General features: G+C 43.7%; 1 protein-coding gene across 1 annotated transcript in view; it reads left to right on the forward strand.

Annotated features, from left to right (window-relative positions):
- The first annotated feature begins 299 nt into the window (after positions 1–299).
- LOC143104922 (bis(5'-adenosyl)-triphosphatase-like) overlaps positions 300–12771 on the forward strand; it is a 75500-nt gene continuing 63028 nt past the window's right edge. The window contains exon 1 of the mRNA XM_076269253.1: positions 300–344. Coding sequence (XP_076125368.1) covers positions 300–344 — 45 coding nt within the window. The remainder of the gene's footprint in view (positions 345–12771) is intronic.

The following is a 12771-nucleotide window of genomic DNA, read 5'->3' on the forward strand; positions in this document are numbered from 1 at the left end:
CTGGGGTTAATTGAGATAGAATGAAAACATGAATAGAAAGGAAACTCAACAAAAGACAAAATGGATGAAGGCAAAAGACAAAGGAGAGTAAAGTGGGTCGTTGCTATGAACATGAGTTAAGCTATTTAGCCTTTCTGACGGCGCCAGCAGTGTTTATGGGGCTGAGATGTTGTGATTAAACGGTACGCTCTCTTTGGTTCAGACCAACACGACTACATCAGCCACCTGCTTGGCTTGGAGCTGTGTTTGGATCAGCCGAATGGTGGATTTCTGGTTGGGAGTCCGAGGTGTAGTGAGCAATGTCGGCAGAGCGAGCCGTGTGCCTTCCAGATGGCAGGGACCAGGTAGAATTGAAGGTGGTGCTTTCAAAGCCGTAATGTGAGGCTCGGTGCGGTGGGCTGCCATGTGGAAATCAGAGTTCCATTGTGCATCAGGCCCTTAGTTAAGCTTCGGGAAACACATTGAGGGAAAAGCTCTCACATTTGCAATAGTGCTGAGCTTACAGGAGAAGGCCTCACCACACTTATATGATGTAAAAATGTGAAAAATAAAGATGACCGCTATTATTACAAGTGCTATGACTAAATAATAAAAAATGATTATAATCCAAAAAAGGAAATAAAAATTTAAAAATTAAAAGAATCAACGAAGTAAAAATTTTAATTTTTGTTACAACTAACATTAACATTAAAATTAAATTACATTTTAATGCAATTAAATTACATTAAAATTACTTGTAAAATAGTAATTCTATAGTACCAAATTAAACATAAAATAATCAAAAGTATATCATAAAATATGCAAGTCACTAATACAAAAGTGAATAATAACCAACAATTGCAAGAGAATTTAGTCTCTTGATGAGGAATTTAGTCTCTAGATGAGGTGTTGGAATTCCCCTCGCAGATCCAAACATGTACAAGTGCAGGATTGTCTGTAACTCATTCCAAATATGTGATGCTTTAAAACACAAGGCAGTTTTCCCTAATGCAGAATTTACATTATATGGGTGGTATGGTTCAGTTCATACACTGAATGGCTGGTGAAGTGAGTTTTAAAGTAGAAGTATGAATTTTGAAGTAGAGAGGAGAGATCAGATGTGTGTAAACCAATGACAGTTGTGTACACATAAAGTTGTTAAAATGTGATATGAGGAAAGATATCCACAACTGTCACATTACCCTCAATTAGAGCATATTCAAGCAGTAATTACAGGGCAGTTACCACTGCCAAAATAAGTGTGTTAGTAAATATGTGTCTTGCTGTGTGTCTCTCCCTCTGAATGATTGGCTGGAATGAGAGTGGGAATTAACACTTGGAACATCTGTTGCGGCAGGTTGTGTTTGAAGAGATCTCTTAATGATTGGTTACCCCTTGATCAAGGGCTAGTTCTGTTTAATCTATCAAAGTAATGCAGTGTGCAAGCGAGGAAAGATATGAATCCAAGCTCACATGATTGCCTCCGATCAAGAGCCACTGTGGATCTGAGTCATAGGGAGTGTGAGGAGGCCCTTGATCAGATGGAAGGCTAGATTCTACAGCCCTGGTTGTGAAAGGCTAGATTCTACAGCCCTGGTTGTGAATGGCTAGATTCTACAGCCCTGGTTGTGTATGGCTAGATTCTACAGCCCTGGTTGTGTGTGGCTTGGATGAGCACCTTACAGTATATGAGATGGGGGCTTGTGCACCAGGGGCAGAGGAGAGAGAGTGTGATGGGTCATCGGCTTGCTGTCAGAGGTCCAGGTAGAGGACCTTGTCTTCCCATGAAAATCACACATCATCCCTCTCCACTTGTTAACCATAACCACAGCAGGCCTAAGAGAGGCAAAGGCATTTCCAGAGATATGCAACATAGCCTGGCTAACGTCAGACCTCATCTCATCAGTGCGTGTCGTCAGTTGGCCACCGTCAGCTGATCACTGCCTGCATGGAGGTCTGTTGGAGGTGGGAGGGGGGCCCAAAGACTGTTCATGTGAAAACGCAAATGTCTTTCCGTGTGCAATGCTCATAACCGCTTCGGTGTGTCGTCATCGTCTTGCTGTCCCCCCTCCGTTCTGTGATTGGTTCCTTCGTTGAGGTGAAAACGTCCATGGAATCCAGGCTGCCTAGCAGCGTTATAAAATGGAGTGCGTAAGGCAGCATGGGAAAACACAGGCTACATAGAAGGGTGGTTTATTTGAAAAGACCAGAGTTTTTTGGGTTGAAGCAAACTGTACTACTTGCTACTGTAAGCAAGTAAGTAAGTAAGTAAAGAAACAAGAAAGCATGCAAACAATTATTAGCAGTGAGTGGATTGTGTCTTATGTGCGTTAGGATTTATGCAGAACTACTAATGAAATGGAGGCAAGTGAGACAAGGCATCAGCGTGTGTGTCTGTAGCTATTCTGTGGTAATGTGTGCCTGTCACATATAGTCAGTGTAATTGGGGAACATTTAAAACGCTCAGCGTGCAGCCGCAAACAGGAATCGTACACGTAGGTGTCGGTAAGCATTAAGCTGAGTGACACAAACTAGCACATCAGCATTTTAAATGTGTTTTCTTTATTTATTATTATTTATTATTTTTTTTCCCCTTTCTTTCTAATGAAGGGTTTTAGTGGCGTTCTCATCAAATGCAAACTGCCGGAATGCGTGTGTGCTAATGAAGTAATTGAGACGGAAGGATGCGGTGATGGACTCTGATGCGTCCCTAAAATAAAACAGCAGTGGTCGGGCAATGATAAACGAACTCCCAGGGAAGGTGACGTGTGCCACGGATCCCATGGGGGCCCCCTGTCTGCTGACATGTTCTCCACACCCCTTTTGTTCTGAATTATGCATGATATTTACTAGCCGGAACTGGCCGACTTGACGCTATTTATTTATTAATTCAGAGTCTGCATTGAAATGCCTGGAACGACTCCGACTGCCCAGGAAGTAGCCGCTGTGCTTGTCACAAATCATCAGTGCGTGTCGTCAGTTGGCCACCGTCAGCTGATCACTGCCTGCATGGAGGTCTGTTGGAGGGGGGAGGGGGGAGGGGGGCCCAAAGACTCTTCATGTGAAAACGCAAATGTCTTTCCGTGTGCAATGTTTCTTTTTTCCCCTTCCGTAGCTATGTATTTTTATGCCTTCATTGTCAGTCAGTAGACATTCATCAGCAATGCATATGTCTAGAACGTGTGTGTGTGTGTGTGTGTGTGTGTGTGTGTGTGTGTGTGTGTGTGTGTGTGTGTGTGTGTGTGTGTGTGTGTGTGTGTGTGCGAGCGTGCGTGTGTGTGCACCTCAGTGAATTGTCTGTGTTCAGTATGCTTTGTCAGTGTTGGAATGTGAGCGCCGGGCTCTGTATTCACAGGCGGCCCGGCTCCCTGATGGCAGCAGCCATTGTGAGGCACGTGATAAATGAGCAATTGAAAGCTTAGCGTTGTCAGGGCACCAGCTGTGTGATGTAGCGGGATCCTTGGCACTAACGCTCTTGCCCATCTGGAGTTGAACTATTGGGGCCATTTCGTACCACACAGAGTGTCACGATTCGGCCTGGTGAGGTTTAATCATCGTAGATGTTGAGCATGCTCAGGTCTTGTAGAGGAGTGATCTCGCTTGGATGTGATATGTGACTGCTGTGAGAGAGACAAAAAAAACTTTTAGAGGGGGAATTATTTGAAGTTATTTCCATTTGTATCTTTCAAAATAAGCTTCATCAGGCTGTCTTTATAGCTCTGTGAGGGAAAAAAGAAGTGTAACTCAGAAGGTCACTTTGATGAGGCAATGAAGCACTTGCCATGAAACACAATGAGGAGGAGGGCTAATTTGGTGAATGCTAATGTTGGAGGACGAGGCCCCCCCAATCGGTTCAGAGCCTGCCTAGGACTCCTGGGCCAGATTGATTCTGTGTTTGCCGCATCGCAGTCCTTGAACATGGGTATCATCGTATCAATTGGGTGACCCGGTGGCAGGTCCGCTATTCAAACGTGTGGGACGTGCTGGGCTAATCTTAGACCCGCGGTCCCTCGTCAGCTCCTGCCTGCCGGCCTGCTGCCTCCTCCTCCTTCCTCCCGGCTGACTGCATTTGCATTCGTCTCCTCTGCGTCGACCCTTTCTCTCGGAGAAATCTGATGCTATCTCCAGCCCCGGTGTCTGCACAGGCCGAGCTCTGGATGAGCTTCATTGGAATAATGCACAGTTGAAAGCGCTAAGGCAGCTCCCCTGGCACATGCCATGCTAAGGAAGCCAAAGCCTTCTGATCTGGGGGAGCCAAACGTGGGAATCATGTTGATTTTGTTCTCTCTTTCGTGGCCAACTGTACATCGTGATTTCAGTATTTTTTTTTTCTCTAACAATTTTTAGTTTTGTTCAATCCTGCAATCACACAGTATTTGGTTCACACAGCAGCCTGGCAAATCTGTATTAGGGAGGCACCATGCTTATTGTGATATTTAGACAATATCCAATCCTGAATGGCATGCATATTAATGAGCTCCGTAATTGATTTAATGAAGTCCAAATGTCGACACTTCCCTGTTGGAAGGGGGTAAGATGTTGAACCCTTGGTGATGTGTAACGATCTGGATCCTGGCTGATTGAGCTTGATTAATGCTCTCTGGTAGAGCGCAATTTGACTCTGCTCTCACTCTACTGACACGCAGAAAGTCCTAGAAAGTCATTAGACGCTCCAGAACTGCTTTAACTTTAGAGGGACACACCGTGAGACTTAGAGGACACCAGCACCGCAGCTGTAATGCCAGGTCAGGTTTTATCGCTCAAGGAAGTCACTTTGTTATAATCTTTTGAAGAAAAAAAAAAGTTATAATCGTCAAGCATCCCACAACAAAAGCAACTAAGCAAATCAGATTTTCCTTCCGAGCTATAGCATAGTCTAATCCTCTTTTTTTTGATGAATGTGAGCAATATGGCACAATATTGCGTTAGAGTTTTCATTTTGAGTGAATTAGGCGTTCTTTTTTTCTTTCTTTATATAGAACTCCCTCAGAAGAATGCGATGATGACATTACACTCTGTCTGAGGCGTCTCTCTCTGTCACTCTCCGTCAGCGGATGCCGTCTGCAGTCTATTCACTACGCGCCACAGTTGTCTCATCATGCAAATCAAATACGAGAGGATGGGAAGAAGTATTAAAATATATTAAAATTCATTTAAATGTATTGAAATGAGCATGGGAAGGCTCCACGAGGCAAATCAGGCTGATTGTGCTGCTGTTATGAGTAGAAGGGCAGTGGCATTTATTTGTGTAAACCTTCAAGGTTGATTTTGAAATAGATCTCATAAGTGCGCAATACCCTCTATGAGTGTAAGGATACCTCTCTGGTGATGGCTCTTGTCATAGATAAAATGTTGTTTAATAGCTAAAGGGATTTGTCTTTTTTATAATTGTGTTTACTGTAGTGTTGTTAATTGATTATATCCAGTCTCCCTTGGTTGCTTCCATTTGAACAGAAGAGATGAAGTTTGCGGTATGTGTCACTGCAGATTTGTGTTTTGTAGACTTTATATTAGGAACTGGGGTCAGTTTTTTTAAAAGATGTTTTTAATCCAGACTTGTCTAACTTTTTGGCCCTCGGTGTGTGAGTCTCTTCTGCCTGCTGCTCAGTTTTTCCCAACATTTATTGGAAACACTGCTGAAAAAGTTTACTGTACTGTGCTTGTGTGTTTGTGTGTGTGTGTGTGTGTGTGTGTGTGTGTGTGTGTGTGTGTGTGAGACAGAGAGAGAGAGTGTAAGTGTGTGTGTGGGTGTGTGTGTGTGTTAGGTCTCTGTGTGAGTGAGTGTTTTTGTTTGTTTCAGTGAGAGGAAATGTGCAGGTTGAGCAAAAAATCTCTGGTCCTGCTCTGCTGACCTCATAGATCGATCTGTGCTCTGTGCTAGAAAACCGAAATCTCAATTACAGTTGTCCCCAACACAGAGGTGCCAGCCCAGGTCAATGAAACTTGCAGTGGCAGCTAAAGGTTAATATGCTGTCGGGAAAGGATGGACATGCAATCTGTGGCATGTAATGCTGAAGCCCCAGGGTCACAAGGACCACAGTTTTTTCACCCAGTCCAAAACGATCTGGTAAAAGACTACTGTAAGGTGCTACTTTGAAACTGACAGAACTGTGGTACAGTCCTAAAGTTGAGTTGACTAGTAGACTACCTTCAAAAGTAAACATAGTCTATCACATGGTCATTCATTTGGAATCTTTACGAGAGTAACATTGTAAGTAACAACACATTTGTGTCCCTTCTGCAGTCACAACTAGTGTCCTCTGCATGTTTTCTAGACAGTGGCTGGGTGAGAGATAGCGCTCGTTTTGTGGGAGGACTGCATCAAGTGTCTTTGAAACACATTAGAAAATGGACATGAAGGCTAAGGCCTCTACGGTACTAAGCAGGCCAGTGATAAAGGGAAAGGTGAGAAATAACATTAGTATTACCTTACAAAGAGTGAGATTAAATTTGAATGAATGTGCCTCAGACAAAATCAAAAGAATGAAGAAATGAATGGACTAAAACACAAGATTCTACATTCTACTTTAGTTTGGTGACCGGCAGTGCATCTAAATGTGTGGTGGATTTGAGTTGGCAAAGTATCTATTATGTTTATGAACCTAAAAGAAGTTATGAAAGCTTTTGCGTAGATAGCTATGAATGCCTCTGATAATGCCTTTCAGGACCACACACTTGCAAAATTGCCTTTTGTCATATTTTTGTTCTGTGGAAAATTGCTTTTTTTGTTGTTGTTTGTTCTGCGGGCTTATATAAATGTTCCAATAACAGTAGTGCTGCCTGATGAATACGATGGCATGGAGGCAGACTTGTTTGGCCTCAGGTAAGGATACCTCAGAAATGAATTTCTTTTTTTTCCCCAGTGCTTTACTCTTACACTTGCTGACTGATTTGTTGTAGTTATATTCTGATGGCAGGATTTGGCATGGCTTTGAGAGTTAATCAGTAGGCTTTTGTGTGTTTTTTTTTTACAGTGCTTCAAAGATTCTCCATTGCATTTTTGTGTTTGAACATTCCTTTAAATTAATGATGGAATCATTAAAGTGTAAAAAAATGCAATGCTAAGTCTTGAAAATGATATCTAGCGTATTCAAAACTGAAGAAACAATGCTTTCTTACTAATGCTTTACAAAATGATGTTATGTTATTATTTCTCTAATGTATTTTAAGTTCTTGATAGTTTTTCCTAATTAATCTTTAATCATTATTGCCCATTCGTGGCTATTTCATTCAAATTGTGTGTCAGATACATTCATTAAGATAGTGTGATCAGATTGGTTTATCTGGTATGATGTGGTAGCATGCATGTTGTGTCACTATGGTGGTTGAAGTGCATTTTGCTAGGCTAGGTTGTTGGGTATGAGTATGTGTCTGTGGGAAGTCTCTAGACCATTATAGTACAAGGAATTAAACGTCTTTGTAGCTAAAATTGACCCCTGATAGAATTTACAAATTGTGAATTGTAGTCTGCAATTAAATCTGATTGAACATTTTCTGAGAAAATAAATCATTAACACCAGTATTTAACTAACAATGTATAAATTGATCTAATCTAGCTCCATTTATGCCTCAGTTGGCCATAAAAACACTAAAACTCTTCGCTCTTAAATAGGCAACCTGTTCTCACAGTCATTAAATTAACTGAATTAAAATGAAGCATCTGAAGGATAAAAGGATTCAATTATTGGCATATTCCCTATAGGGTAGAATTCAGTGTGAATGTAATGAGTTGTATGGAACATATACAATAGATCCAGGTGAAGTTGGCTATGATGTGTTATTTTAACAGTTATGAAAACTTGTGTTGAATTTATTTAATCTAATTTATGTGTTGATATATGATATAGCTTGGCTTTCTATAGCCATTATTCGTCTGTTTTTTAGAGCCTACTTTGATAGTGTGCTGGAGCTTTGCTCAGTTACAGAAAATTAAACCATAGCTGATATTGAAAGGGATCTGAAAACACAGATTTCACAAATAGGAACTGAATGATGTGTGTGCACACACATACCCACACACACACACACATCATAGAAATGTTCTGTTGCAGACTGCTTGCAACTGTAGCCTCAGGCACCGTTGGTCCATGTTAACGTCTGAAGTGCACCACCTCTCCTTCAAAATAAATTAATTAAACAAAGCATGGCTTTGCAACTGGTCTTGATGTGTCCCTGAGGGAAATGTGTGTGTGTGTGTGTGTGTGTCTGTGTGTGTGTGTGTGTGTGTGTGCGTGTGTGTGCAAGTGCAAACTGGGACTCAGGTGGTCACTGTCTGGAGCCCTCGAGACGCATGTGTGCTGCCTGGTCTTAGAGCAGAGCAAACAGGCCACCACCACGACCCCTCCTGGCCCGGGCCCCCACCTTTCTGAGGGACCCCATATGTGGTTGGCAAGCCGCCCCTCAGGCCCGTGCCAGCGGCTGCGATCACTGTGCAGACCCTGCTGTCAGATACCACCCCCCCCCCCCCAACTCATCGTCTGGTGCCCGCGGGGTGCTCGTGTGGAGCGCCTGGCAGGACGTCACCCCCGGAGGCCTCTTAAGACATGCAGAGACCCCACCACACACACACACACACACACACACACACACACACACACACACACACCCCAGAGGCCTCTTAAGACATGCAGAGAGGCGTTTCAGGCAGGCGTGGCAGCGACGGCGGCTTTGAAAGCAAGAGAAGCTGCAGAGACACCCGCCAACACCCCCCACCACACACACACACACACACACAAACCCACACACACACACACACACACTCATACTTCCCTACCCCCCCCCCCCCTACCCCCTCTATCCCACCCTGAGTCCCAGGCTACAGAAAGATCTTAGGGGTTAATGATTTTTAATGAGGAGCGTGGTGTGAAGTTGAGCCACAGGCAGGCTCCAACATTAAAGCTTATTAAGCATTTCTTTTACATTCAAAGTGCGTGCACCTAGGGACACGACGTCTTCTGCAGATCCAGTGCATGCTCACGGTGGGGGGAGCCAAGCCATTAGTGCAAAGTAGAACTCATGAGTTTTTTGGAACACTGATCGGAATGATGAGCTTTTTTGAAGGATGATTTTATCCCACTGAAATTCAGGTGTGATGCTGTGCTCTCAGGAACATGCAAATAGCTCCATTCAACAAATGTAACATATTAATGACATTGGTTGGATCAGCTTCCATGACAGTTTCCATTCAGACAGGCCACTAGCTTCATCGTAGTGGCTTGTTTGAATGCGTTCAGTGAAACTCATTTACCCATATTAATGACACGCGGCTTCATCTATCCATGTTTATATACTGTGTAGATTTAAGTGTCAGCAAGACTATGCTTTGCAGCATTTAACAGCTGCTGTGATTTAGGGAACTGTGCTTTTGATAAGTTGTTGTAATGTAGGCTACAGTATATGACTACTCATAACTGTTAATCGTAGTGTAAATATAATATTTATTGATGTCAATGTAAGTCGCCTCGGAAAAAAAGTGTCTTCTAAGAAACATAGACATACCGGTACTCTTTACTCTTACAGTGGTTATTGGAATAAACCCCCTAAACTCACTTTTCTTAGCAGATAGCACACACGTACACGCACAGATACACATACACGTACACGCACACACACCCACACAGATATTTGTTATAGTGAAGACTTAGCCTTGTTTGTGGGCAGATTTAACTGGCTTAAGTTGCCTTTAGAGTTTAAGTGACTGAAATAACGCCTGTAATACTTCCGAAACACTTATGATATGAATATTCCACCATCAGTTCCCTCATAAATATTCAAGTGTATTTGAGTTGTGACAGTGGGTAACCTTGAGGTCAGATGGATGTTAACACCAGTCATCTAAATATTCATGGGCATGTTCCTCAATAGGACGTACGACAAGTCAACAGTCTGTCAGTCTTTTAAAAATTGCAAATCAACTTCGATGAAAAATTCAACTTGTCATTAGAGATAAATATCTTTAAAGCATCATCCTAAAGGCGCCACTGACTTTGGACCAACAAGCCATTTGACTTTTAAATTTAATCTAGCCCTGTGTCCCATTTACCTGTGTGCACAATTATACAGCAAATTAAAAAATGTATCCACACGTGGCTTGTCCCTCATAAATAAATGCATCCAAGAAAAACTGATTAACCGGTTATCAGCGGCCATCCTCTGGTATGCCAGCTTTCCCCAGACAAGGGAGGTGGCAGATATCTGCCACAAGCTGATTTCATTTTCGGCGACTCCGCCGAAGAGGCCGCCTGTGGTCCCTCGGTGCCGCTTGGCGCACCCCCATGCTCTCCTGTGCCCGCATGGCGTACTCCCGTGCTCTCCTATGCCTGCCTGGCATACCCCGTGCGCTCCTATGCCCGCCCGTCATCCCTCCTCTCCCTCTCTCTCCCCCACCTCGCTCACACATCTGCTAAAGCGCTTGTTGTTGTTGTCATTGTTGTTAAGAACAGTCAGTTGTGCTCCTCCAGAGACTGCCACCGCCACCAGCATCACCACCGTCACCACCGCCGTCACAACCATCACCACCACCGCCACCACCGCCACCACCGCCACCACCACCACCGCCATCACAACCACCACCACCACCACCACCACCACCACCGCCATCACAACCACCACCACCACCACCACCACCACCACCGCCATCACAACCACCACCACCACCACCACCACCACCACCACCACCACCACCACCGCCACCACCACCACAACCGGTAGCAACAGCCGTTATTAAAAGTGTCCCTGTTTCCATTTTAAGGTGTGAAGCTAGCTCTAGTGCTAATGAGAACAGTGTGACGGCCTCTGCAAGCGGCAGCGGTAGACCCCAAGTAGCGCGGGATCAGACGGCTATAAATTCACCAGGGGAGCAGTGTTGCAGGCGCAGGAATAGCGTTAGGAGTCTGGGGGAGATGATCAGAATTCGCATCCCGTAGCATTCAGGTGTGTTTGTGAGCTAAAACAGCCTTTGGAGTTGAGCGAGAAGATATTTCCAAATCCAGCCTCCCCGCTGAGTGTTTTGTCAACACAACACACACACACACACACACACACACACACACACACACACACACACACACACACACACACACACACACACACACACCCTATTAACTTTTGTAGGCAGTTCTCCGCACTTTGTATTTGTAAAAACATTTTCACACTCAGAAATAACTCCAGATATCTTGAAGTTGTACAACCGCGAGTGTTTGTTTCATTTTTCTGCAATTTAAATGAAATAAGGAAGGGTTAAGGTACCCATTTGAATCATTTCTGTTTCATTTGATGTGTTTAGATATTTTTCTCTCCTCATGCATACACATTTCAGCCCAATACCAGATGTGCAATTAGTTTTACTCTTGAAAGGAAGTCTCCTGCCAGATGTTCCCATGTGGTTATCTGACAAATGCTGAAAACTATCAGACACAAATTATGTGTTTGTTAATACACAGTCATATCAGAAGAAGAACAACAGGATAGCTGTGGTGGACACTGCTGTGGGCAGATATGTGTCAGTAATGACAACTTTATTTCTGGACATTATGTCTGAGTAAAATACATTGGTAGATTTTTGGTAGGGGTGATGCCCGATGGGTTTGCCATGGAGCTGAAGAATAGCAGTCTCACTAGGCCTCAATCAGGGTAACCAATGAGAATGAATGAGAGCAATGTCTCTGAAATCTAATGAACCTGATGAAGCATAGGCGAAACGCGTTGTTCACTACTAAATAAAATCAGCAAAGAAAATCCCACCAGTGTGTGGTGATCCTTCACTCTCCTGTCTCTGAAATCTCATTATACAGCATAAAACATTGCAAAATACATCAGAATGTTGCCAGAAAAAAATAATCTAGAGCCATCACTGTTCTGCTCACTCTCTCCTTCACTGTGAAAGATTTTGATACCTGGAGGTATAACACAAGTCAGGACAGGTGTGTATTAGTGTCCCCATTAGTCTCAGTGGCAGTAGCAGTGCCAAGATATTCAAACTTGAGTGTGCTTAAATTGGACACCCTATTTGCTTTGAGGAGCTTTCAGAGTCAATCCCCTGAACTGTGTAGGATAGATAAACAGTGGTATTACTCCGTAATCTCACCGTGAGTCTCAGTGACAGATCGCCAGATGTTCCTTTTGTATGCTGGTCTGTAGGCAGTCATCAAGGCTGGTCGAGAAACATTGTGGGCAAATTTGCAGGTAAAATGTTTTGTTTTGTGGACTTGATTTGTACTATGTTTTGTTTACTCTACGATCCCATGCTGTCACTTGTTAGCTTGTTAAATGTGATGAGATGTTGGCATCTAAATGAGGTTTATCTGACAGTTAAACGTCTTGCAGATCTTCCTGATGATCTCTTCCATCTGTAGGTTACTTCCCACCCACCCCACGACTTCCGCAAGTTTCCGGAAAGACTTGTGGTGATTATCTGGTGAACAGTTTTTTTTGTTTTGTCTTTTTTTACCATGAAAACTTAACAGCATCCGAGTCTGGGCTCCTCTCTTCTCTCTCCACTTTCTACGTCGAAGTTGAAGCTCAGCCGGAATCCTCAGCAAAGTTTCAGCAAATCCTGTTCAATTTGGGAATGCTGAGAGGAGGGCGCGGCAGCAGCCGAGCCTGTGCTTTTGAAATCATTATCTGGCTGAAATATGGGTCGCTTTCTCAAAGCCTGAGGCCCCCGAGGACTGCCGTCGCACACTCTGATGCGGGTGACAGTGATCCAAGGGCCGCCACTGCTGGAACAGTGTACTGTTATTATTGTTTTTCCACCAGGGAATACAACGTGCAGGAGAACATGGGTGTACCACC

Source organism: Alosa pseudoharengus, unplaced genomic scaffold, assembly GCF_046254945.1.
Source record: "Alosa pseudoharengus isolate Yale_2024_CS ecotype anadromous, Long Island Sound unplaced genomic scaffold, YU_APseudo_1.1 YU_APseudo_1.1_scf_5, whole genome shotgun sequence".
NCBI classification, from domain to species: Eukaryota; Metazoa; Chordata; class Actinopteri; order Clupeiformes; family Clupeidae; genus Alosa; species Alosa pseudoharengus.